Source organism: Sprattus sprattus (assembly GCF_963457725.1).
Source record: "Sprattus sprattus genome assembly, chromosome: 8".
In the NCBI taxonomy this organism is placed as follows: Eukaryota; Metazoa; Chordata; class Actinopteri; order Clupeiformes; family Clupeidae; genus Sprattus; species Sprattus sprattus.
In genome coordinates this window covers 1,915,790-1,941,774 of record NC_137927.1, presented here as the reverse complement: position 1 = coordinate 1,941,774, position 25,985 = coordinate 1,915,790, and the positions used below count along the sequence as shown (strand labels likewise).

Genomic DNA, 25,985 nt, shown 5'->3' with positions numbered 1-25,985 from the left:
ATTATAAGTATATAATTCTTAAAGGGAAAGTTTTAACTTTTGAGTTGTTTACTTGTTTTATTATGAGCAGAAGGGAATACGATTAACATCTATTTTGTTGTCCGTGTAGTTTTTACATACCAGGGATATTTTATGCTCATTTGGACACTATGGATGGAGAATGGACTTGACAGTGTCAACCTCTGAGTTGTTTACTTGTTGTATTATGAGCAGAAGGGAATAAGATTTTGATCAACAATTATAACTATTTTGTTGTCCATGTAGTTTTTACATACCAGTGATATTTTTATGCTCATTTGGATACTATCACTGAGATACAGATGAACTAGTTTAGTGTCAAATATTCCATTCAAGGGAAAAAACAGGAATAATTCAAATAAAAAACAAAACAAATTTCAAGTACATCTTATTTATCAACTGATAAATACTGTATGCTGGGCTGAAATGGAAGGCAACCAAAGCATTCACAATAATAAAGTCAAACGAGGATTCAGTAGCATTAACTGATTATAAACAACATTCTATAAGGACTGATTATTGTTTCGAAATACTAGAATATATAATAATATATATGTCGATATAATTCGATATAATTCGCTCGTTCACACTCTTGCTCACTGGAGAAAGTTTTAACAACATAGCAAGCTAGCTTAGTGTTAATATAGCACTCTATGATACCATATTTCCTTTCATTTACCTCAAGTAAACCTACATTTAAGCAAGTAACAATCGTTAACAACTACAGATAACCATATTCTGTAACTACCAGTACTCACAACTCACTCCTTGCCTAATTTACTTTGAGCTGACTCCTTGGCTATAATCCTGGCTGTCGTGGAGGAGACGTTACTTAGCAAAGCGAGAAAGCCAACGATTTTTTTTTAAGCTAATAATGGCAAAACATTTGGGGCACTATCACGTGTCTATTCTGATGCATTTCATTGGCCCAGAGGCCGACAATTTGGACAAAAACCCCCCTTATACCGGAAAATGACATAAACGCTTTCCTGTCCTTAAAGGTAGAATGACGCAACAGCGCTCCTGGCTTTAATGGTAGAACAGCGGTAATGCTTTCCCCGCTTAAATAGGTTAAAGTGCTCTTTCAGTAGTGAATCAGACTGCAGGGCAATTAGTTCAAGCTGAACATCAGTGGGTGCACTATCAACACTGCAGGTAAAGGGAGAGGAAACCAGCTGCATTTCATCCTCAACCTTTTTGAAATCTTGAAAACGCCTTGAAAATTCATCATGCAGTACTCCTAACATCGATGAGTACTTGTGCCGGTGATCAGCTGATGGTTTGACTTCTTTCAGGGTTTTCATGTGTTCGAGATTGTTGCTGCCTAGTTGCCTTGAAATAAATTGCAATTTTGTCATGAAGGCTTTCACATGGCTATGCATTTCATGAGCAAAAAGGCCCTTGCCCCGCAGTTGTGTGTTCAGTTCATTCATCATTGCAGTCACATCAACAGCAAATGTTAAATCTGCCATCCAGTCCTTATCAGACAGCTCTGGGATGATTTTGCCTTTCATCTCACAAAACTCTTTTATCTCTGATTTCAGAACCCAAAACCTTTTAAGCACTTTGCCCAGGCTGAGCCATCTGACAGCTGTGTGGTACCTGACATCACCATGTTCGCTCTCTTGCTCCTCCAATAGTGAAACAAACTGCCTGTGATTTAATGCTCGCGCTCTGATGAAATTAACTGTTGTAGTAACAACATCAACAACATGGCTTAGAACAGACTTGCACAACGCTTGCTGATGAATGATGCAATGTATAAACACCAATTTCTGCTCTGCATTGAGTTCACTCACTTTATCTTGCATTCTTTTCAAAAGCCCGACATTTTTCCCTGTCCCTGACATCCATCCGTAGTGACACCTGCCAGTCTGTCCCATTCGAGCCCCAGTTTGTCCATGCATGTGTTTACCTCGGTGAACAGGTCACTCCCCGTTGTGGTTCCTTTCATTGGCCGCATTGCTGCCAGCTCCTCCGTAAGCTTGAAGTCGTGCGTTATCCCCCGGATAAATATGAGCAGCTGGGCTGTGTCACGGACGTCACAGCTCTCATCCAAAGCCAAAGAAAAAAAGTCGAAGCTTCCCACTTCACTTTGCAGCTGAAACTCCAGATTCTCTGCAATGTCCTCCACCCTTCTCGTCACGGTGCGGCGGGACCGCGGGATGTTTTCAAACGCTTCTTTTTTTTCTGGGCATAGCAGTGCTGCAGACTCGACCATGCACTCTTTCACAAACTCCCCCTCCGAGAATGGCTTACTGTTCTGGGCGATTTTGTGGGCTATCACAAAGCTGGTTCTGGTCGCTGCATCTCTGGCTGCATGCAGCTTTGTAAAACAGCCTTGTTGTTTTTCTAGCTTTGCCAGTAAATCCGTTGATGTCCGCGCTCGTTCGGCAGCAGTCAAGTTTTTGAATTTCGCGGCATGTTTCGTCTCATAATGCCGCTTCAAATTGTATTCTTTAAATACGGCGACATGCTCCCCACAAACCAAACACACAGGTTTACCCTTGACTTCACTAAAGAAAAACATAGTAGTCCATATTTTTTGGAAAGTTCTGCATTCGGCATCCACTTTCCTCTTTTTGGCATGAGCCAACATTTTCGGATTTTTCAGGGGTGACAGGTAGACAGTTCAGGGGTGACACAGAAGGAAGACAGGTTCTCATTCGCACGCATTTTACGTCACAGTTGACGTGCACGATTGCGTGCACTGTGAGAATAAATTGGCTTCAAAATAAAAGCGGTTTGCGGTCCACCCATAAGATAATTATCATGTAATCTTTCACGGGCCGGTCAGAATCACCCAGCGGGCCGTACAATGCCCAGGTCTGAGATAGAGTCTATCAGTGATTGGAATGCAATTGTAAGGCTATTATTTTCATTATCCATGTGGATATTAAAATCTCCCAGTATCAGGATTTTATCAGAATTTACAATCAGGGCGGAAAGGAAATCGGAAAATTCGGATACAAATTCAGTATAGGGACCTGGTGGTCTATAGCCTGACGATGTCATACTCATAATTCTAGTCAGAATATGAGTCTGAGACCGGACTATTGGGCTGTGATTATGGGGCGTGTTTCAACGAACCAGGAAAGAAAATTCCTCTTCGCTGAATTGGATACCTAGAACCAATCAGAGCAACGTAGTATTTCCATCTGATAGATTAAACTTTTACCTGATCCCGTAGGAAGGACGGCAAAAACATCTTTTCAATCGACAAATGCCTTGATCGCGTTTCTCTGTTCCTCTTTCAAAATGAATGCGCTGTCATATCTGTTGAGATATGCCTCACGTTACTTAATTAGCACTCAAGGCTAGAAGCTACCATTCGTTTGAATGTTTTTTTTTTCTACGCGTTAGCATAACCTATCAATAATGCTCTAGAGTGCTTCAGTTAAGACCCATAATCCTGGGCAACACTCGTTTTGCGTATACACAACTAACCGAGTCAATGTAGACATATAAAAGTCGTGTAGATAGCTTAAATCATATAAAATATGTCCCACTAAGCTTCCGAGACGGCGCCATCTTTGTTCGATGTATACCGGTATTCTATCTATATCTGTCCATCAACGTATAAAGCCCGCCCTTACAATTTTAATGGTCAGATCACTTTTCGGGGCCGTTTAAACCCTCCCAACTAACTCGACTCCAGACTGAATCTCCAGAACAAAAATTTTGTGGGCGGAGTTCAGGCTGGTATCCAGGCTAGGTGGTCTATATAGTGTCACAAGAATGGCCGGGATAGTGGCTTTTGATTTTGGATGCATAAGATGAAGTATGAGGACTTCAAATGATGCAAATTTAAATTTAGGTCTTGGGGAAATACATAGATTAGCGAGGGAAATTGTAGCAACTCCACCTCCACGTCCAGTGCCGCGGGGGATGTGGCAGTTAACATGACTTGGAGGGGTAGATTCATTTAAGTCTATGAATTCATCTGGTTTTAGCCAGGTTTCAGTTAGGAAAAGTATTTGGATGTTGTTGTCTGTTATCAGCTCATTTATAAGTGCACCTTTTGATGTTAGGGACCGAATGTTAATAAGGCCCAGTTTTAGTATTGTGCAAGTTTCATTTTGTGCTGATAAGGTTTGTATCTTTATAAGGTTTTCCTGGTTAATACTTCTACTAGTGTGATTTGCGTTGGGTTTATGTATTCTAGGTATGGATACCGTTTGTATGTGATTTACTATGGGCAGAGAGTGTACTGGTGCAGCAGAGGTTAGTGTGGGGTAATAGGTCTGCCTTCCAGTTCTAGTTATTGGTTCTCAGTAGTACGTTTGGGCTAGGTGGTGTTTTAAGTTTTGAGAAAGGCGAATAGCACCCTCTTTGGAGGGGTGGATGCCATCCTTCTGTAGTAGCCCAGGCTTCCTCCAAAAAGTTGGCCAGTTATTTATAAAATCGACGTTATTGCGTGAGCACCATTCTGCTAGCCAGTTATTAAGTGCCGATAGTCTACTGTATATTTCGTCGCTGCGGTAATAGGCATAGGGCCAGAAACACACTACAGAGTCTGCCATTTGTGTTGCGGTAGTGAATAACGATTTCAAATTTAGCTTAGTGGTTTCCGATTGCCGTAGGCGGACATCGTTTACGCCTGTGTGAATAATTATTTTAGAGAATCTCCGATGAGCGATTAGTTGCTCTAGTTCCCGATATACAGTTCACTGTTGGTGACGGGGTTGCGAGTTGAATTTGCCTCAGGGTGGAGTCACCAATAACAATAACATTATCATCAGTATCAGTGGTATTAATGGGAGAGAAACGGTTTGAAGTTGGGATGGGATTGGGATACGAGTGTGATACAGGCTTTGAGTGTCTTCTACTTCCTCGATTTACAGTCACCCATTTATCGTGGGGTTTAGGTTGCGGTGTTAACACGGGTGAACTAGAAGGCGGAGTGACGTTGTTTAATGTAGTTAGATCTGCATGCTGAATTTCACTGGTTTGGGTTAACGAAGTTATAAGGTTTATGCTGACGAGACGCGACTCAAGTACAGATATCCTCTCTTGGAAGTTTGCCAGTAGCCTACACTTAGTGCAAGTATTGTAGCCATTGAAGGCTGTTAAGGAGTCGCTAAACATATTACATGTCGGGCAGCGGACAGAGGACAAATGAAACACCATGGCGATAGGAAATAGGGGGAAGAGAGAGAATTCACAGATTCGATGTAGTGTGAAAGGTAGTGATAGTGAGCGCAGTCACTGGGATACTTAAGTACAAAAACAGATAAGCAGCGTTCCGGGACCTAGACAGCACGACTCAGTAGCAAGCCTGTTAGCAGGAAGTGGCGTCCGGAGCTTCTGAGAATAGGGTCCGTGGGGAAAACACACACTGGAACATACACACACTCACTCTCTAAATAAAGATATGTAATGAAAATAAGTGATTGCATAAGTATTCACCCCCTTTAAATAGATAATTCAAATTCAACAGAGGTCCAGCCAATTGGTGCTAGAAGTCTCACAATTAGTGAAATGGGGATCAGTGTGAATATTTTATATCTGTTTGGGGAGTGAAATATTGACTGTTTCTGTGTAAAACCCTGGTTTGGAATGAAATATTGACTGTTCCTTTGTAAAACTCTGCTTCGGGAGTGAAATATTGACTGTTCCTTTGTGCGTTTTCTCTCATTTTCCCCAGAGCCCAAGGCATTCATTGATGTGAGCATTATCACCAGATTTAATGAACACAGCCAAGTCATGCAGTTCAAGTAAGTCTGCCTCTTCTCATTCCATCACTTCTCATTCCATCTCTATCTGTCTCTGTTTCTCTCTATCTCTCTCTCTCTCTCTCTCTCTCTCTCTCTTTCTCTCTGTCTCTTATGCTCTCTGTTTTGCTCTGCTGTTTTGTAAGTGTTGTCTAGAACTAGGGATGCACGATATTGAATTTTAGCCGATATCCGATATGCCGATATTTACAAGCTCATTTTGGCCGATTGCCAATGCCGATACCGATATATACACCTCAGCTTTTTAATTATTGAAAAGTCTCCCCTGTACTAGAATTAATCTGTTATTATGCTAGGGTATTGCTGTAAATACAGGTCATTACAGACATTCACTCATGAAACTGAAATGGTTTCAAATATGGCAGATTTATTTATATTTTCACGTCACAATTTTTATACTTGAACAGTACCTCCTTGCACAACTACAGTCTGGAAATGCAGCTTGGCTTACTTGGCAAGCTAACGTTGGTTAACTGACACACAGTTTAATAACGTCCCTTCTAGGATTTCTAGACTAATCTATGTAACGTTATTGCCAAGCTAGCTGTATAAATTCCATATATGGAAAAGTAAGCCATGTACAGATAGAGTGGGCTCGTGACATAACGTTTCACATCGCGTCAAATGAGGCATCATCAACATCTCTGGTGTCACGTAGCATGCTTGGATAACTTTGCAAGCTAACCTTGGTTAACTGACTTCAGGTTAATAACGTCCCTTCTAGGATTTCTAGACTAATCTATGTAACGTTATTGCCAAGTTAGCTGTATAAATTCCATAAATGCAAAAGTGAGCCATGAACAGATAGCGTGGGCTTGTGACATAACGTTTCACATCCCATGAAATGAGGTATTATCAACTTCCTTAGTGTCACGTAGCATGCAAGCTAACAAGTTTGTGTTGTCTAGCTAACTCCGTAACTTATTAACGTCTATTAGCGTGACAGGTAATGTTGTAAAGTGTGGCACGCGGGTGGTCTGCATTTATGCATGCAACCTACGTTATGGCCAAGCTGCATCTCCTCCTCCTTCTCCTGAAAAGTTTTCTGACAAATAGGCATTTTGTCATCATCCTCTGATACTGTGAAGTAGGCTACTGCCACACAGCCGACACTCATAAACATTTGCTTTGCGTGCGCATAATAAACACGTCACCTTATCGGCCAGGATCATCGGCAGAAATGTTTCATATCTGCATACCGATAATTACGTTTTGAAGCCGATATCTGCCGATACCGATGTCTTGCCGATATTATCGTGCATCCCTATCTAGAACTCAAAGTACAGTACCTTGCGTAAGTATTCACCCCCTTGGATGTTTTACTCTTTTATGGCTTTTATAAATCAGTCATGGTCAATATAAGTTGGCTTTTTGGACAAAAAAAATCACAAAATAGCTCTCTTTAATGTCAAAGTGAAAATATATTTCTACACAGTTATGTAAATTAAATACAAATATGAAATGAAAATAAGTGATTGCATAAGTATTCACCCCCTTTATCACCCCCTTTATATAGACTGACCTAATTCAACAGAGGTCCAGCCAATTGGTGCTAGAAGTCTCACAATTAGTGAAATGGGGATCAGTGTGCAGTGAATGTGTCTCAAGTGATTGTAGTATAACGACACCTGTGTCTGGAAGGTCCATTCACTGGTCAGTATTCAGTAATCAGTATTCCTGGCTACTGTTACACCATGAAGACCACAGATCACCCTAAGAAACTCAGAGAAAAGGTTATTGAAAAGTATAGGTCAGGGGAAGGATACAAAAAAATGTCCAAGGCACTTAACATCCCCTGAAATTCTGTTCAATCCATCATCAAGAAATGGAAGGAATATGGCACATGTGTAAATCTGCCTAGATCAGGCCGTCCTTACAAACTGAGTGACCATGCAAGAAGGAGACTAGTAAGAGAGGCCACCAAGACACCTATGACTACTCTCAAGAAGTTTCAAGTTTCAGCAGCTGGTATGGGAGAGACTCTGCATACCACCACTGTTGCCTTGGTTCTTCACCAATCAAAGCTTCATTGAAGAGAGCCACTGTTGAAAAAATGCTCCACTTTGGTCTCATTAAACCACAGAACCTTCTTCCACTTGACCATGGAGACTTCCAAATGCCTTTTTGCGAACTGTAGTCGATCCTTTTTTTCAACAGTGGCTCTCTTCCATAAAGCTTTGATTGGTGAAGAACCAAGGCAACAGTGGTGGTATGCAGAGTTTCTCCAATCTCAACTGCTGAAGCTTGAAACTTCTTCAGAGTAGTCATAGGTCTATTGGTGGCCAACTTATATTGACCATGACTGATTTATAAAAGCCATAAAAGAGTAAAACATCCAAGGGGGTGAATACTTACGCAAGGTACTGTAGCAGGTGATGGGATTAAAAATGTTTTCCAATAGTTCAGCTATTACAGTTTTGTGTCAACAACACCCAGACTAAGGACTTGATTTCCAGTGAGCGTGCATGCTAATACAGTAGATGTACTTGATGTTGTTTTGTATGGAAGCTCCTGTTAAGTGAATGATGCATTGATAATTGCAGGTACTTCATGGCACTCGTACAGGAGATGGCAGTGAAGATTGATCAGGGTTTCTTAGGAGCAATTATCACTCTGTTCACACCCGCTGTGGACTCCGAGTTCAGTAAGAAGCAGGTAAGCATAACTCTCTTATGTGTATGTACATACTAAGTTAGCATGATTTGGCTGAACATGTCTTTGTCTTTTCAAACACAGCTCATTGTGAAAGATCTAGACACACTGCAGGAGCAGCTGATGGAATCTTCTAGAACAGACAGTTCAGGCCTCAGCTTCTTTGAACATTTTCATATCTCTCCTATTAAAGTAAGTTGTTTTTTCTCTGTAGCTGCTAAATTAGTTCAATGTAATACAGAAAGAATATGCCAACTAATCATTGTCAATGTCATCCATTTTAGCCTGAAATTTCTGGTGGGGCAAATTAGTTTGACGTCATGTAGTCGTCTTAATAATAGAGGTAGCTGATTATTATAAGCAGTAGGCCTATATGGGCCATTCTACCGAATTTGTGTAATATGCAGTCCCTCAACAATTAAAACTATTTACAAAACAATTAGGTATCTAGGCATAGATATTTAATTAGAACATTTTATGGTCTATATAAACCCAATGCATTACATGAGATAGTGATAAGCTAAATATATACAAAATCATCATTTATAGGGTACTTTCTATTGGGAAGTAGCTGTCCCCAACCCTGACATCTAAATTTCAATGCCTTTAAATAACACTTGTAAATTTTTTTAGATTTTTTTCAATTATTTAATTTCAAAGATCTTCATGATTGGGTTGAAACAGAACTTGGAATATTTAGATTTATTGTGGGTTTAATTTTTAAATCAATTTACTATACTCAAAAAATCATGTCCCTAGTTTTCATGTCACTACCGAAACACAAGAGTTTTAGTCCATTGGCTGAGCCTGTGTTTTAGCCACGACTCTGCATTTTTGACCATGCAGTGACACTGCATCTCTGTCCCTCATGGTTGAATGGTAAGTAGCTAAATCCCATAGTTTTTATATAAATGTGTTCCAAAGTCTGAAAATCGACGTGTAACCTTAAGAATTGTCACTACCGAAACGCATGTTTTCTTCAATAAACCTTTTGGGGTTTCATGGAAAATCGTATTTTTGTATGTATGTTCACCTCTTCAAAGATGTGTTTGAAAGCCGTGTGCTTGCTAGAATTCTTTATTTATGCTTAAAGTTAGCTAGAATTGTCACTAGCGAAACAGTCACTACCGAAACATATGGTAGTGACCAGATGATTTTGGTAGTGACAAAATGAAATGGTAAGTAGTTCAATCCCATAATTTTTAAATAAATGTGTTGTGTGGACTAAAGGGCGGCCCAGAGCACCTTTTGGATGATTTTGGGAGAAAAATGAACATCCATCCAACAGTGCAGTCACTACCGAAACAGTGCAGTCACTACCGAAACAGATAAATTGAACTTGAAAATTTGGTAAAAAATTCATTTCTATGGATTTCATTGTGAAAACCTTCAAGAAATATTTGTAAAAATACACTTTAGAAAAGGGAAGGAAACTCAATCTGAACAGGTCAATAATAATACTTTTTTACTATAGTAAATGTGATGTTTCGGTAGTGACAATTTTTGGAAGAGGAAAAACATTCCGACACATTCTGAAAATACAATATAAAACTTGACTGTTCTTTTACTAGATATGTGTACTTTAGATATGGTACAATATACATACGGACAAAGTTTTGGGAATAAACCATAAAAAAATTCTAAATATATCCGACATGACTTTGCATCAATTCGGTAGAATGGCCCATATAGACCATGGGCTACATTTAGAGTGCCAGCAGGGAGCAGAAATCCTATTTCAAATACATTTCACATGCTTTAGCGCTCAGCGCGACACAAAGATGTTGCCTATAATACAACAGTAAAAGTAAAAAAGTAAAGTAAAATGATTGCAACAAATTAAAAAGATTAGACAGGCACATAGCTCAAATAACTTGCATAATTTATTAAGCTTGTGGCACACGTGTGGCATACAATATGAAGCAAAAGGCACAACTGAAACAAATAACAGCAACAAAACATGATGCTGCTAAATGAACAAAACTTTTCCATCAGCTCCAAAAAAAAAGAAGGTTTGACTCACAGAATCGTGGTGTCTTTTTAGCCTGGTGTCGCCCTCGCACGTCTTCTCAAAGTTCGCACTTCCCACAGAGCTTTGTGCACGATATCAGCCTCCCCAGTACATAACGATTCTCCTCCGTCTGTTTGTTATGCTCAAAAATGTTCCACTGATATGCACTATCTACCTGTGTCATGATGTTGACCTGCCCAAATGTCAGGGAGCAATTTATATGGGTTTTTCAGCTTTCTGCCAGATGCTCCAGGTCTTTCAATCCACCCGTTGTCCGAACTGAGTCTGCATAAGTACCAATTCCAAACAGACGGCATGGGAAACAGAACAGTGCTCGTTTTGATGTGCTAGCAGTTAGCCATGTCTTTCTGTCATATCATTCCGTCTTGAAAGTTCATGAAAGTTCAAGTCGCTTTCTCACCATGCTGCAGTCTGACTGGCCCAAAACGTTTAATTTCGAATTCCTCTTCCAACCAAAATGTATTAAATTGCCCTCTCAGCAAATAGTCTACATTATTCATTGTAGTCTGAATTAGAACACTTCCAAAATACTCAACAACTAGCGATAGCTAACTAGCAGTAACGTCACTGGCAAAGGTCTGTTTGATTGATATGATCTTTGAGTGTGTTCCATGTCGACCACTTGAGCCCTTCGAGCCCCGACTTTCAGGGGTTAGGGGGCCACACTGACAAAATCAGCAGAATGCAGGGCACTGAAAATGCCCGTATCATACCCTGAATTCGGTCGATTTATGTAGGGTTATTTGATGGTCACTACTCGCCCCAAAACGGCTGCGTACGGAACAGGAGGAGCCAAAGCTAGCTTTTCATTTTATAACGATAACAATGGCGGACATGATGGTTAGCGGTGGCTAAGGTGGCAGAGGCTGTAGATCACCAGGCTACAGACCGTAAATGTAGTAATTAAACAACTGTACTGATATTAAATGTACTACTAACATGCCATTATCAAATTAAAGCCAGTGACATCAGTATTTTGGTTGATTTCACGATGTATAGGCTACCGACAGTTAGCATACCAAGCTAGGTAGCATTACCATTAGAATTGCATGGCAGATATGCTAAGCTATCGGGCTATTCCCCCACCCAGTGCCTGTGGCTAGTCCGAAAAAAAGTGCATCTAAATAAACGACAGATGGCTATGTCAGTCATTGGACAGTGTTAAACAACTGTACTGATATTAAATGTACTACTAACATTAAAGCCAGTTACATCAGTGTTTTGGTTGATTTCACGATGTATAGGCTACCGACAGTTAGCATACCAAGTTAGGTAGCATTACCATTAGAATTGCATGGCAGTTATGCAAGATAGCTGGCTATTTAGTTTTCCCGGGAATCGCGAGCAGATTTGCGTCCGTCACTTCCACCAGGTGCTTCTAATTGATAAAGCACCCCCTGAGCGATGAGGAGTGCACTGTAGATGTCAGGGCCCTGTACTTCAGGTCCCTGTATTACAGGGGTTAGTGCAAAGTGTAGGGTTGGAACACACTCTTTGACTATGTTTTTTTTCTTCTTAGTCTCGGGGTACAGTTCTCGCGGGTTTCGCATTATCCCAGTCTATATTACGTAGAATACGTAGATTACGCAGTTTACGTCTAGGGGCAAATTTGAAATTGCCCCTGGTCTCAATGTTAACTTTGGCCTGTGTGGTTCGCGCTCATTGGTGTTTCTATGGTAACGGAGGGTCTTTGCCCTTCCGGAAACCGGAAACGTTGCACAAAGCAAGCGCCATATAGACATATAAAGCTTTCATTCATGTCTATGGCAAGCACACAGGCAGAAAAACACATGAATCAAATTACTCCAAAACAAGACTATAATGCTTGTGAGTCAAGTTTATTCACAGAAATATTTACGCTACTTTGCATATAAAAAATATACATATAGTTTGCCACGAAGTAGGAATGGATTGAGCCTTCTGCTCAACAGCGCCATCTGGTGGGGCCCCTAATGTAGAAACGCCACTGATGTCATGTATCTTCACGGCCTCTGTATATCTGCATATACCTCCCATAACCCTAGCCCTAACCCATCATGTACACAATATGGTCTCTAGACACACACAGTAAGAACCCAATAAAGAAAAACAGAGGAAAGGAATGAAACTCCAAACAGGAACAGACATAATGACTAAGCGTTTTGTGGATGTAAGACCAAATCAGTTTTGGTGAAGTATCTTTGAGGTGACACAAATTAGCTAAATGGATTTATGTTTCTCTAAAAACATTTTCTATGTCGTAATTTTCTGTTTTCAAAAAAACCTGTCTTACATATGTTATTCATAGTAATGTATTTTATATGATTTCCACACATGGGTACGACTACCTGCCTTTTTGGCCCTCAAATTGGCCAAGTAATCAGTGAATCAGCTTAATTTCATTTTTACCCTGGACCAAAAATGGCCATTCTTACATTTATTTATTTTATTATTCAGTTTTAATCCGTTTGGCAGCCCAAGTTGTTACAGTATGAAATCAGACATGGCAGCAAAATCACGAAGATAAATGATCTGTTCTTGGCAGGATAAGTTAAGTGGGAATCCGTTTTCCCACTCATACCCATGTTGTCATACTATGTTAATTTGAATATATAATTTCCACATTTTGATCAATAATAAAGACTCACCTCCCTTTCCAGCACACCAATTATTTCAGCTATTTCAGCATTAAAATTCAGTTTCAAACTTTAGCTTATGGGCTAAGGACTAGCGACCTACTCCAAACGACCTACTCTCCACTACTGTTGTTCATGCCACTATAGTCTCAAAAATGTTGTTAATGACGTGATTTTGCATGTAGAGGAAAGAGTTACTCACACTACTACACATTAACTTGAGCAGCTGATGGAGCTGTCATAGACTCGTCTCATCTCAAACTGCATGTAGAGAAGATGAATGTCTCACACTACTACACATTAACTTAAACAGTTGTCTCAGACTCGTCTCAACGTCTCATACTGCATGTAGAGGAATGAGTTACTCACAATACTACACATTAACTTGAGCAGCTGATGGAGCTGTCTTAAACTCGTCTCATCGTCTCATCTCATACTTCATTTTGGAGAATGAAAGGCTAGCTTACAATGAGTGTAAGAAGAGTTTAATGTTGTTTGTAATATTGCATTAATTACAGCTACCTGCACTTGCACAGTGGGAAGAAGATCCAGTAACAGGTTACATGGGTCTACTTCTCACAGTTAAGCTGTTTGGAGTTGTTCACAGTCACTATAATACATCATTTTGGATGGTGTACCAGACCATATAAGAAACTGTAAAAGCTTATGAGGATTGGTAGGAAATTGGTAGGCACATCTTGTTGCTTTTATTTCACTCCAGAGTGAGGCTGTGCAACGGATTGTGGGCTATCTGCAGCTACAAGGACACATCAAATAAATCTTTGAAAAGGAAAGACCCATTGGATCAAATGAATCCTTGAAAAGGAAAGACCCATTGGATCAAATGAATCCTTGAAAAGAAAGACCCATTGGATCAAATTAATCCTTGAAAAGGAAAGACCCATTGGATCAAATTAATTCTTGAAAGGAAAGACCCATTGGATCAAATGAATCCTTGAAAAGGAAAGACCCATGGGATCAAATTAATCCTTGAAAGGAAAGACCCATTGGATCAAATTAATCCTTGAAAAGAAAGACCCATTGGATCAAATTAATCCTTGAAAAGGTAAGACCCATCGCTGGGCTGCATTCCAAGGATCATTGACTCTTGGAATGTCTTGTGTGATGTAATAACTGGCAAATGCAGTCTACAAAGGCTGGACCTTTGACCATATTCTGTGTTTTTATGTTCTTGTCTTTAGTTTATTTTGTAATTTTTGTCATTGATTGAACTACGCCAACAGCCTTGTGAGAGGTAACTCATGAAGTAGACAAAATACCCACAAAACCCTGGAAACATTATGCCTATGCGCCTGGTAAACTGGGAACATATTATGCCTATGTGCCTGTTAAACCAGGAACATTATACCTATGTGCCTGATAACCTGTTAAACCATTTTCAGCCAACCACAAGTGCTGTGTTCTCCGGGAGATCACGAGAAAGAATAAAAAGGCATAGTAATATTATGACCATAGCTATGCACCTACATTTGGACTAGTCAGTTTTGGATATCTGACTTTACACCTACAAATATAGTTTTGGGTGCTAGAAATAACATTTTCAGAGCAGCACCACCTTCAAGTCCAAAAGTCAAAAACTGGCTAAATTCAGAACCACCACAATACCATTACTGGACATATATCCTCACAGATCTTCAGTATGAAACTTTAAAGACACAGGATAATAAAGTTATCTTTAACAATGATATGTTACATTTTAATTCTGGTCATCGATGTTGTTGATGACTTGTATTTGTGTTCTTATTGATGAATAAAAAGAAAATTGTAAAAAAAAAAAAATGATATGTGATAATAAGTTGAGATATGCCAGTATCATTTTGTCAGCCTGGCCTACTGGTTAGGGTTTCAGGCCGGAAACCGGAGGGTGGCAGGTTCGATCCCCGACCAGTAGGAAAAATGTGGGCGGGGAAGTGGTTGAGCACTGCTCTCCCATGCCCACATCCACGGCTGAAGTGCCCTTGAGCAAGGCACCTAACCTCGATCACTGCGCCCCGGGCGCCGCCAAAGGCAGCTCACTGCTCCGGGTTAGTGTAACGTCACTTCACTGTGTGTGTGTTCACTGGGTGCTGTGGGTGTCGCTTCCCTGGATGGGTCAAATGCCGAGGTGGAATTCGGAGTGTGTGTGTCTACACCAACTCTGCCATAGAGTCTCTTTAACTTTTGATTTCAATTTTGAATTTTGATACATTTAAGAAGTTGACTATACATCAATGACACCATAAAGTTAATTAAGATATATAAAAAGTTGGTCTATATTTCTACAATTATTAAATGTATTATTTTAGTATGTCTGTTGTGTTGACCTGTTTGCGTGGCCTTTTGTGTGCATCCCCAGCTACACCTTAGCCTGTCTCTGGGCTCCAGTGGAGAGGAGGCAGACGGGCAGGAGATGGCAGCAGTCCAGTCCTTCAATCTGCTACTCAAGAGTTTTGGAGCAACCCTTACTGATGTGGATGATCTGATTTTTAAGTAAGCATCTCTTTTATACACTTAGAAACATAGCTGCAAACCTAGGACATAACCCACCAACCATGTTGAGCCATTAAAGGCTTGTGATGCCCATAGTGTATGGTGGAGCAAACATATAGTTCAAGTTCAAGTGTTTTTTATTTGTCACATACAATAAATTGAAGTGAAATGTTAAAGGGTCAATACTCCACACTGTGCAAAAATAAATAAAAATATAAAATAAAATAAATTAGTTAATTTATATAGATAAAATAAAAAAATGTAAATAAAATCAAATTTAAAAATAAGGTGTTGAATTAAAAATTTGAATTCAAGTGTCTCACTGCCTGTGGATAAAAACGTCTCTTAAGTCTCTCAGTCCTTGAGTTAAGGCTTCGTAGGCGTCTACCCGACGGCAGCAGGGTGAAGAGGCTGGCATTGGGGTGTGTGTCATCCCTCCTGATGTTTTTTGCCCTCGACTCCACCCTCTTGTGGTAGATGTCCTTCACGTTGGGTAGGGACGCTCTGATAGTCCGCTCAGCTGAGCGCACCACCCTCTGTAGGTTGTCCTGGTCTTGAGCGGTACAGCTTCCGTACCAGACGGAGATGCATCCTGTGAGGACGCTCTCCACGGCTGAGGAGTAGAAGGTCTTCAGGATGGAAGGGGAGACCTTGAATTTCCTCAGCCTCCGGAGGAAGTACAGTCGCTGCCTAGATGATTTTGTCACATGTTGTGTGAGGAGGGTCCAGGTTAGGTCTTCAGTGATGTGCACACCCAGGTACTTAAAACTAGGAACCCTCTCCACAGGCTCCCCGTTGATGATGAGGGGGGTGAACCCGCTGTCCTGCTTCCGCCGGAAGTCCACCACCATTTCCTTTTTCTTTTTTATATTTAGGGCCAAATTGTTAGACTGACACCACAGTGCCAGGTCTGCCACTTGGTTCTGGTAGGGCTGCTCGTAACCACAGTGTCGTCTGCAAATTTAATGATGGAGGTTGAACTTCCGGAGGCTGTGCAGTCATAAGTGTAGATGTTGTACAGCAGCGGGCTCAGAACACAGCCCTGGGGGGAACCAATGTTGAGGGTCAGCGGCCCAGAGGTTACACCACCCTCCACTTTCACCACCTGGGGGCGGTCAGTAAGGAAGCTGAGCACCCAGTTGCACATTTGGGTGTTGATCCCCAGCGACCTCATCTTGTCGATCAGGCGGAGGGGGACTATGGTATTGAAAGCTGAACTGTAATCAATGAACAGCATCCTCACATAGTCCCCCCCCCCCACCATCCAGATGAGTAAGAGTGGTGTTTAGCAGGTTGGAGATGGCATCGTCTCTGCTTCTGTTTGCTTTGTATGCAAACTGGAGGGGGTCGAACGAGTTTGGCAGGGAGGTGCAGATGTAATTTTTCACCAGCCTTTCGAACCATTTCATCACTGCAGAGGTCAGGGCCACTGGACGGTAATCGTTCAAACATGATGGTTTACTATTTTTGGGCACCGGTACAATGATAGACTTTTTAAAGCAAGATGGGACGACAGCTTGGGCTAGGGATGTATTAAAGATCATGGTGTACACTGGAGCTAGTTGGTCAGCACAGTATTTAAGGACCCTTTCAGGGATCTGGTCAGGCCCGGCAGCCTTTTTCCCATTTACCCCTTTGAACACCCTCCTCACATCACTCTCACTTACTATGAAAGGGGGTTTGGTGTTATTCCCAAACATGTCGGCCATGACTGCCATTGAGTTGTGATCTTCACTCTCCATCTCAAACCGTGCAAAGAAAGCAGGGATTAAAAACGAAATATTTTTCATTTCGTTTCGTTCTGACCAGAAACGTTATTTTTCTGTTCCGTTCCAGTGTTCCTATGCTTCTCTTCATGTTATTAACCGGTTAGAACCCTATAAAAGAACGGTTAATAACGTTCTTTTCAAAAATGTCATAAGGGGGGGGTGTGCGCGTGCCTAATGTTTGTCATTATGCGGGTGCGTGCGTGAAGCCTATAGGCTAAATGCAATGCGCACTTTTCCAACGTTGTGGAAACGGAGTTCGCCTACAACTTATAATAAATAATGAAACAACATTATATCACCTTGCAGTTCAATTTTATTTGTTTCCAGTCGGCAACATGAAATTAGGCTGCAGGACCATTTAAACGCAAACATGTCTTTCGAACTGAAGTCCGTTCAAAAAAAAGAAAGCAAGAAATGCAGCAGCTTAGACCCATGGCTATTTAAAACAAAATGACAACAAACTCAGCCGGTCACATTTAGGCCTACATTCAAATTCGGAAAGCATCTCCAACAAAACTTTCTCCATTACGCGCAAAATAAACACAACTCATGTCCATAGCTAGAGGCCTATGCCTACTCTCTTCTATTAACTCGAGAGTTAGCCTATTTGAAATGGACAACAGATAGCTTACATACCAAATTGCTTATTCAGTTTAAGGAAAAGTATGTCCTCCAAAACATTCTCCTTCAGATTGCTGCACAAAGGAGACAGGATATATTTGAGAGGCGAAAAGGCACGCTCTACACTGACCTAGGTAACGGGCACAGGCAGCACAATCATTGCAGATCTGTTAGGCTACTAGCAGCTCGCTAGTGTCAACAGTAGTTTCACTTCAGCCAGGCGGTCTGGGTAACATTTAGCGGGCAGGTAGCCAAGCCCATCACTTCCGGAATAAAACTTTTTTTTAAGATTTATTTTAACAATTATTTTATTCCCACAATATTTCAAGAAAGGTTATTTGGAACGAAAAATAACGTTATTAACCGGTTATTTAAAATTGAAAATATTGTTTTCACTCCGGAACAGCTGAAATTGTTTTTGTTCCGGTTTTCGATTACGTTCATCACAAAATTTCGTTCTTTACCGGTTTTCGTTCTTTGAACCGTTTCTAATCCCTGAAAGAAAGTGTTGAGTTCATCAGCAAGGGAGGGGTCAGAGCTACACACCGAGCCGGCCTTGTTCTTAAAGTCTGTCATATATACAAACTTACCCTGAAATACACAAAAGCATCGCCTAGATATGCATTCACTGTCAGAGCCGGAATCGGGAATCGAACCCTGGCTGCTGGTTTTCCGGTTCAAATCGTGACATTCACTCCCTAAAACGGTCATGAGCGCTAACACAGGCAAAGAGATGCATCACATTTACTGTAAATGTCATACACACAGGGAGCAACTAGCAGCAATGTAGTGACCAGAGCTACTGGCACAAAGTAGAAGTGCAACTGCTAAATACTGACTTAAACTTTGACACAGATTATTTTTTTCTTCTGATCAGTGTCAAGTCAAAATAAATCGACCATGATTCAATGTTGTAAAACAATCGAAGGTGAAAACTTCCAATGAGAGTGAATCATTATAGGCATTGGTAGGAGAGTGAATCATTATAGGCATTGGTAGGTGAGTGAATCATCATAGGCATTGGAAGGAGAGTAAATCATTATAGGCATTGGAAGGAGAGTGAATCATTTCTATAGGCATTGGAAGGAGAGTGAATCATTTCTATAGGCATTGGAAGGAGAGTGAATAATTTCTATAGGCATTCCAAGGAAGATTGAATCATTTCTGTAGGCATTCCAAAGAGAGCGAATCATTTCTATAGGCATTGGAAGGAGAGTGAATCATTTCTATAGGCATTGGAAGAAGAGTGAATCATTTCTATAGGCATTGGAAGGAGAGTGAATCATTTCTATAGGCATTGGAAGGAGAGTGAATCATTTCTATAGGCATTCCAAAGAGAGTGAATAATTTCTGTAGGCTTTGGATAATGATTTCTTTACCTATTTTCATCTACCAATATTGAGAAGTTGGATAAAATCGTTGGCTAGCTGCATTCAATTCAGTGTTAGAGCTCCTAATGATGTCCTCCTAACTCCACAGAACCTCAGTGAACTCAGAGAGTTTTATCTTGAGTTGTATCTGTATGTTGCTGGTGTTGACGGGCTGGGTCTGAGATGCCCGGCACCACTGTTGAGCCCTCTGGAGGTATTGAAGGCTTAATTCAAGCCAACGCTGACCAAGGAAGGTGCCCTCTTGGCAACCCCAGAGAAATGCTCCAGAAGGCATCTTTGGTGTTGTTGTTAACCCTTAGAAGGCCATTTCCGGTGGGAAAATGTGTTCTTGTTGTCAATGCCTTTAAGTTTGTTAAGTATTGGCCTGATGGTTTGGTGCACTGTGCACCACTTGCATGTGTCAGTGAGAGGTTTGGCTGCTGCTGCGGGAAGTCCCCAACCAATAGCACAAGGAATTTCATATATCGTCCTGTTTGTAACTTAAAATGCATGTACTAATACAAAGATGCCCTATACAGTCCTGTAAGGGAAAACTTCCCTTCAGACATTGGAATATTTAATTTGGTGCTAGACAGTCTTCAGGATGGGCAAGCTTTATTATCTAATTTCTGATTTCCATTCCCACCCCTCAAGACTTGCATTCTTTGAAGTCCGTTTCCAGTTCTACCGCAAGGAAAAGTTGATGTCAGCGGTCATTCGCCATTACTCTGAGCAGGTGATTATTTACATGCAAAATGTGATGAAAATGTTGGTGCATGTTTTGTAGTTCCTGAAGCAGATGTAATGTTCCTACATGTTTTGTAGTTCCTAAAGCGGATGTAATGTTTCTTCATGTTTTGTAGTTCCTGAAGCAGATGTAATGTTTGTATATGTTTTGTAGTTCCTGAAGCATATGTAATGTTTGTATTTATGTTTTGTAGTTCCTGAAGCAGATGTATGTATTGGTGTTGGGACTGGACGTGCTAGGGAATCCGTTTGGTCTAATCAGAGGCCTGTCAGAGGGAGTGGAGGCCTTTTTTTATGAACCATTCCAGGTGAGTGAGTGAGTGAGTGAGTGAGTGAGTGAGTGAGTGAGTGAGTGTACTCATATTCATGATCTTGTATGGTTGATATAGGGAGCGGTACAAGGGCCAGAGGAATTTGCAGAGGGCTTTGCCATTGGGGTACGCAGTCTTCTGGGACACACAGTGGGTAAGATTCACACATATGCACAGCCTGTGATTTTCCACTAACTCTCAGAATTCAACACTGTGTTCAGTATCATTTACATGTGTACACAAGTACTCAAGTGTGTGTGTGTGTGTGTGTGTGTGTGTGTGTGTAGGAGGAGCAGCGGGAATGGTATCACGGATCACTGGCTCTGTGGGTAAAGGTTTGGCAGCCATGACCATGGACAAGGAATACCAGCAGAAACGCAGAGAGGAGAGAAACAGGCCTCCCAAAGATTTTGGAGAGAGTCTCGCCAAAGGAGGGAAGGGTTTTCTGAAGGTACACAAGATTGATATGCTGCCGTGCAATTACTACAATGAATGAAGTGTGTGCTCGGGTGACTATGTGGTTTGTGTATACAGTGGGGAAAACAAGTATTTGAAGTTTGGCCACTTGCAAATAAATGTGTGATCTAGAATTGTAATGGTAGGTGTATTTTAACATTGGGAAACGGAATATCAACACAAAAATCCAGAAAACTGCATTTTATAACATTTATGACTTTATTTGCAATTGGTGCAGAAAATAAGTATTTGAACCCCCAAGCAAACAGCAAGAATTCAGGCTCCCAATGACCAGATATGTGCCCAAGAAGCACACAGATTAGTCCTCATTAGGTCTAACAAGGTACACCTGATCTCAACTGGTGACGTGTATAAAAGAAACCTGTCCAAAGAATCATACTTTACACCTTCAACCTCACCACCATTGGCAAGACCAAAGAGTTGTCCAAGGACATCAGAGATAAGATTGTAGAACTGCACAAGGCTGGAATGGCTACAAAACCATCGGCAAGCAGCTTGGTGAGAAGCAGACAACTATAAGTGTGATTATTCGTAAATGGAAGCAACACCAAACAACTGTCAATCGCTCTAGGTCTGGGGCTGCATGCAAGATATCCCCTTGTGCGGTATCGGTGATCATCCGAAAGGTGCAGAATAACCCCAGAACTACACAGGGGGAGCTTGTGAATGATCTCAAGGCAGCTGGGACCACAGTCACCAAGAAAACCATTGGCAACACACTACGCCGTAATTTTTTGAAGTACTGCAGCATTCGCAAGGTCCCCCTGCTCAAGGAAGCACATGTACAGGGCCACCTGAAGTTTGCCAATGAACACTTGAATGATTCTAAGGAGGATTGGGAGACAGGATGTGTTCAGATGAGACCAAAATCAAGCTCTTTGGCATCAACGCGACTTGCCCCCGTTTGGAGGGGGAAGAATGCTGAATATGACCATCCCCACCGTCAAGAATGGAGGTGGAAACATTATTCCTTGGGCTGTTTCTCTGCCAAGGGTTTAGTAAGAATCCTCATTCCCTCATTCCCTCATTCCCTCCCATTGAAAACGCAACCTTTAGGATTTGGAGAGGATCTGCAAAGAGGAGTGGACCAAAATCCCTACTGAGATGTGTGTAAACCTGGTGACCAACTACAATGACTGACGTCTGTGCCTGTCTGTTCCTGCCAACAAGGGTTATTCCACCAAGTACTAAGTCATGTTTTGCTAGGGGTTCAAATACTTATTTTCTGCATCAAATGTAAATAAAGTCATAAATGTTATAAAATGTAGTTTTCTGGATTTTTTTGTTGATATTCCGTTTCTCACTGTTAAAATACACCTACCATTCCAAGTCTAGATCACACATTTCTTTGCAAGTGTCCAAACTTAGGAAATCGGCAGGGGTTCAAATACTTATTTTCCCCACTGTATATGAGTGCGTGTGTTTGTCCCCATACCCTTGGCAACTGGCGACACACTCAGTATTATTAGTGCAATTGCCAAGCACAGAGTATTATTAGTGTGATTGTTCAAGCACAGAGTATTATGATGTGATTGCTCAAGCACAGAGTATTATTAGTGTGATTGTTCAAGCACAGAGTATTATTAGTGTGATTGTTCAAGCACACAGTATTATTAGTGTGATTGTTCAAGCACAAAGTATTATTACTGTGATTGTTGAAGCACACAGTATTATTAGTGTGATTGCTCAAGCAAACAGCATTATTAGTGTGATTGCTCAAGCACAGAGTACAAAACAAATTCCGGAAAATGTGGGACATTTTTTAAATTTGAATAAAATGAAAACTAGAAGACTCTCAAATCACATGAGCCAATTTTTATTCACAATAGAACATAGATAACATAACAAATGTTTAAACGGAGAAATTGTACACTTTTATCCACTAAATGAGCTAATTAAAATGTGATGCCTGCTACACGTCTCAAAAAAGTTGGGACGGGGGCAACAAATGGCTGAAAAAGCAAGAAATTAGGAAAAGATTCAGCTGGGAGAACATTTAGCAACTAATTTAGTTAATTGCGATCAGGTCTGTAACATGATTAGATATAAAAGGGATGTTTTAGAGAGGCAGAGTCTCACAGAAGTAAAGATGGGCAGAGACTCTCCGATCTGTGAAAGAGTGCGTAAAAAGTTTGTGGAATACTTTAAAAACAATGTTCGTCAACATCAAATTGCAAAGGCTTTGGAAATCTCATCATCTACAGTGCATAACATCATCAAAAGATTCAGAGAAACTGGAGAAATCACTGTGCGTAAGGGACAAGGCCGAATACCTTTATTGGATGCCCGTGGTCTTCGGGCCCTCAGACGACACTGTATCACTCATCGGCATGATTGTGTCAATGACATTACTTAATGGGCCCAGGAATACTTCCAGAAACCACTGTCGGTAAACACAATCCACCGTGCCATCTGCAGATGCCAACTAAATCTCTATCATGCAAAAAGGAATCCATATGTGAACACCTGCTCTGCCAGACTGACGTCAAGCTCTCAAACACTTTTTTGTTGGCCCCCGCTCTTCTTATAGTTACGGTGTTCGTAGATTTCCTTTATTTGTTGTTATTCGTGCAACTGCTCTTACTTGCGCCATTATAATAATTCCTGCACTGTTTACTTTTATAATACACTAACATGACCTGTATGACGTATACACAAAGAATGGACAAGAACTACAGTTGCAATTGCAAGACATCTTTATCTGAAATTCTGACATTTTTTATCTCTATCTTGAAAGGAATGCATAATGTGTGCACTGTTGCACTTCTGTAAATAACTACCACACCTATAAGATGTACACAGAAAAAAGTTTTGAGAAATAGATAGATAGCTAGCTAACTAGCTAACTCAGGGTTGGTTGTTTGATGAGATCACACAAAGTAGAACAGCATCTGAGTCATCCTAAAGTTAGGGCAATATTTAGCATATTTTGGCAAGTAAGAATCATGCCCGTATTAAGACTTCATGGTGCCCCTGGGCAACATTGACTCTCTGGTGCCCACCTACCCCCACCCTGCAGAACACAAACCATACCTATCCACAGGGGTGTATTGGTACTTGAGTAGAAATACTTTCTGACTGCATTCAAATATTATTTCTGAGTATCTGTTGACTTGATTGTTTTTTTTTTTTAATACTTTTTGCTTAATACTGCTCAACTTCATTTTCCATACGTTGATGTAACCTATGTAAGGAATAATGCACTGGAAGCAACCGTATACCCCCCTGAAGTGCGGCTATTTTACATAACTCACTTGCTCCCAGTGCATTATCCCACTTATATCACAGCTTACTTGCCAAAGTAATGAATTCATATGCTGTAAATTATGTTTAATGCAAACTTAATGAAATATCATTACTAATCTCAACATGTATATTATTCGTCTAAATCATAAGAAAGTTTATACTTTTACTTTTGGTACTTAAATCTGCTATAATCTGCACAGAAAAGAGCATGAGCACATGTACAAAACCAACTGTAGGAGGCACATTAGTTACACACAAACTTCATTATTTTCATAGCCAGCCAACTTTCAAAACTTTGTACATCTTCTTAAGTGCAATTTATTGGCACCCAAAACATCCCAATTAAAAGCATCTCGTGCGAACGTTACAGTAAACTTACCTCATTAATTCTCCACCAGGCTGACATGCTATGCCTACCGAATACGCTAACAATTAAAAAAAAATTAAAAATACTTTGGTTGCTTGGTGCCCCATGGAGACTTGGTGCCCCTGGGCAGTTGCCCATATGGTTAATCCGGCCATGGTAAGAATACTTCTGGAATATCCTTTTTCTATCCAGAGTTAAGTTTGGATTTTGAATGTGAGCTCTATCCTTCTGTAATAGCTAATGTCTTAGCCTAACGGAAACAGTTGAGCCTTACAACTGGCGCCCCATTGTTTTGGTAGTCTATTATATCACTTAGGCCATGGCTGGTGCATTCATTTGGACCTCCCCCCCCCCCCCCCCCCCCCCCCCCCCAATGTCAATACCACGCCCTTGCAATGAACATTACTTTTCTCTGAGAGTAACAACATCACATTGAAATGAATAGACCATATCAGAATACTGACAAAAGTATCATATGATTGTTATGATGAAAGTATTTTATGATGGTTAGGGTATTAACGTATTAAATGATTGTTTATGTATTTCTTTCTCCAGGGCTTTGTTGGGGGTGTGACTGGAATTGTCACCAAGCCTGTAGAAGGTACGCATCATCAGTACTTAAAAACAGAGCTGTAACATTCAGTTACCAGTGATTTCACATTCAGTTACCAGTGATGTAACATGGAGTAACCAGTGACGTAACATGGAGTAACCAGTGCTGTAACATTCAGTTGCCAGTGATGTAACATGCAGTTACCAGTGCTGTAACATGCAGTTACCAGTGATGTAACATGCAGTTACCAGTGATGTTACATGCAGTAACCAGTGATGTTACATGCAGTTACCAGTGATGTAACATGCAGTTACCAGTGATGTAACATGCAGTTACCAGTGATGTAACATGGAGTTTTCTATGCAATTGGAGTAAACTATGCAGGAGGTGTAGATATCCATGAAGTAACACATTATATATAATATTATAGCCTAGCAGTGTAGCTTGCAGGACAAAAAAGTTTTAGCCATGTCATATGAAAGTATTGGAAGCCAAAGGCCTGTCAAAAAGTTACTGCCAATTCAATGAACCTAAAAATCACATTTTCTGAAATCAATTGTGGCTAGTTGCACACCAGTATGATCCAATACCTGAATGATTTTGGGGATGCAAAATGAAGACTGCTTAGCACCAAGTCTTGCATCTACACTGATCAGCAATATAATCGCTTCATAGATTGGAGGAGGTATAAAAATGAATGACATAAGATGCCGTGCCAGTAAGGTTACCTACTAGCTGAGGTGTGGACATATTTTGATGTCTGGTTTACATCAAAACGAGGCAACTGATTAAAAAGATGACGAGAAGTACATTATTTTCTCATGCAACTACATTGCTACAGCAGTTCTTCTAAGTGATCAGCTAACGGTAATTCTGGAAATGACTTTAGGTGCAAGCTATTATTAAAATCTGCATGTTGTGTGTTATGTTGGCAAACGAAAACAGACATCGACAAAAACAAAAGAGAAGAGAGTCTACACAG

The 25,985-nt window shown here is 40.7% G+C and overlaps 1 protein-coding gene across 4 annotated transcripts in view; it reads left to right on the top strand.

Moving 5' to 3' along the window:
• vps13c (vacuolar protein sorting 13 homolog C) overlaps positions 1 to 25,985 on the top strand; it is a 271,108-nt gene that overhangs the window by 218,201 nt on the left and 26,922 nt on the right. For all 4 annotated transcript variants that reach the window (XM_080843884.1, XM_080843883.1, XM_080843882.1 and 1 more), the window contains 9 exons: positions 5,666 to 5,735; positions 8,297 to 8,408; positions 8,490 to 8,597; positions 15,409 to 15,542; positions 19,957 to 20,038; positions 20,244 to 20,357; positions 20,439 to 20,514; positions 20,648 to 20,811; positions 25,006 to 25,051. In XM_080843884.1, coding sequence (XP_080700010.1) covers positions 5,666 to 5,735; positions 8,297 to 8,408; positions 8,490 to 8,597; positions 15,409 to 15,542; positions 19,957 to 20,038; positions 20,244 to 20,357; positions 20,439 to 20,514; positions 20,648 to 20,811; positions 25,006 to 25,051 — 906 coding nt within the window. The remainder of the gene's footprint in view (positions 1 to 5,665; positions 5,736 to 8,296; positions 8,409 to 8,489; positions 8,598 to 15,408; positions 15,543 to 19,956; positions 20,039 to 20,243; positions 20,358 to 20,438; positions 20,515 to 20,647; positions 20,812 to 25,005; positions 25,052 to 25,985) is intronic.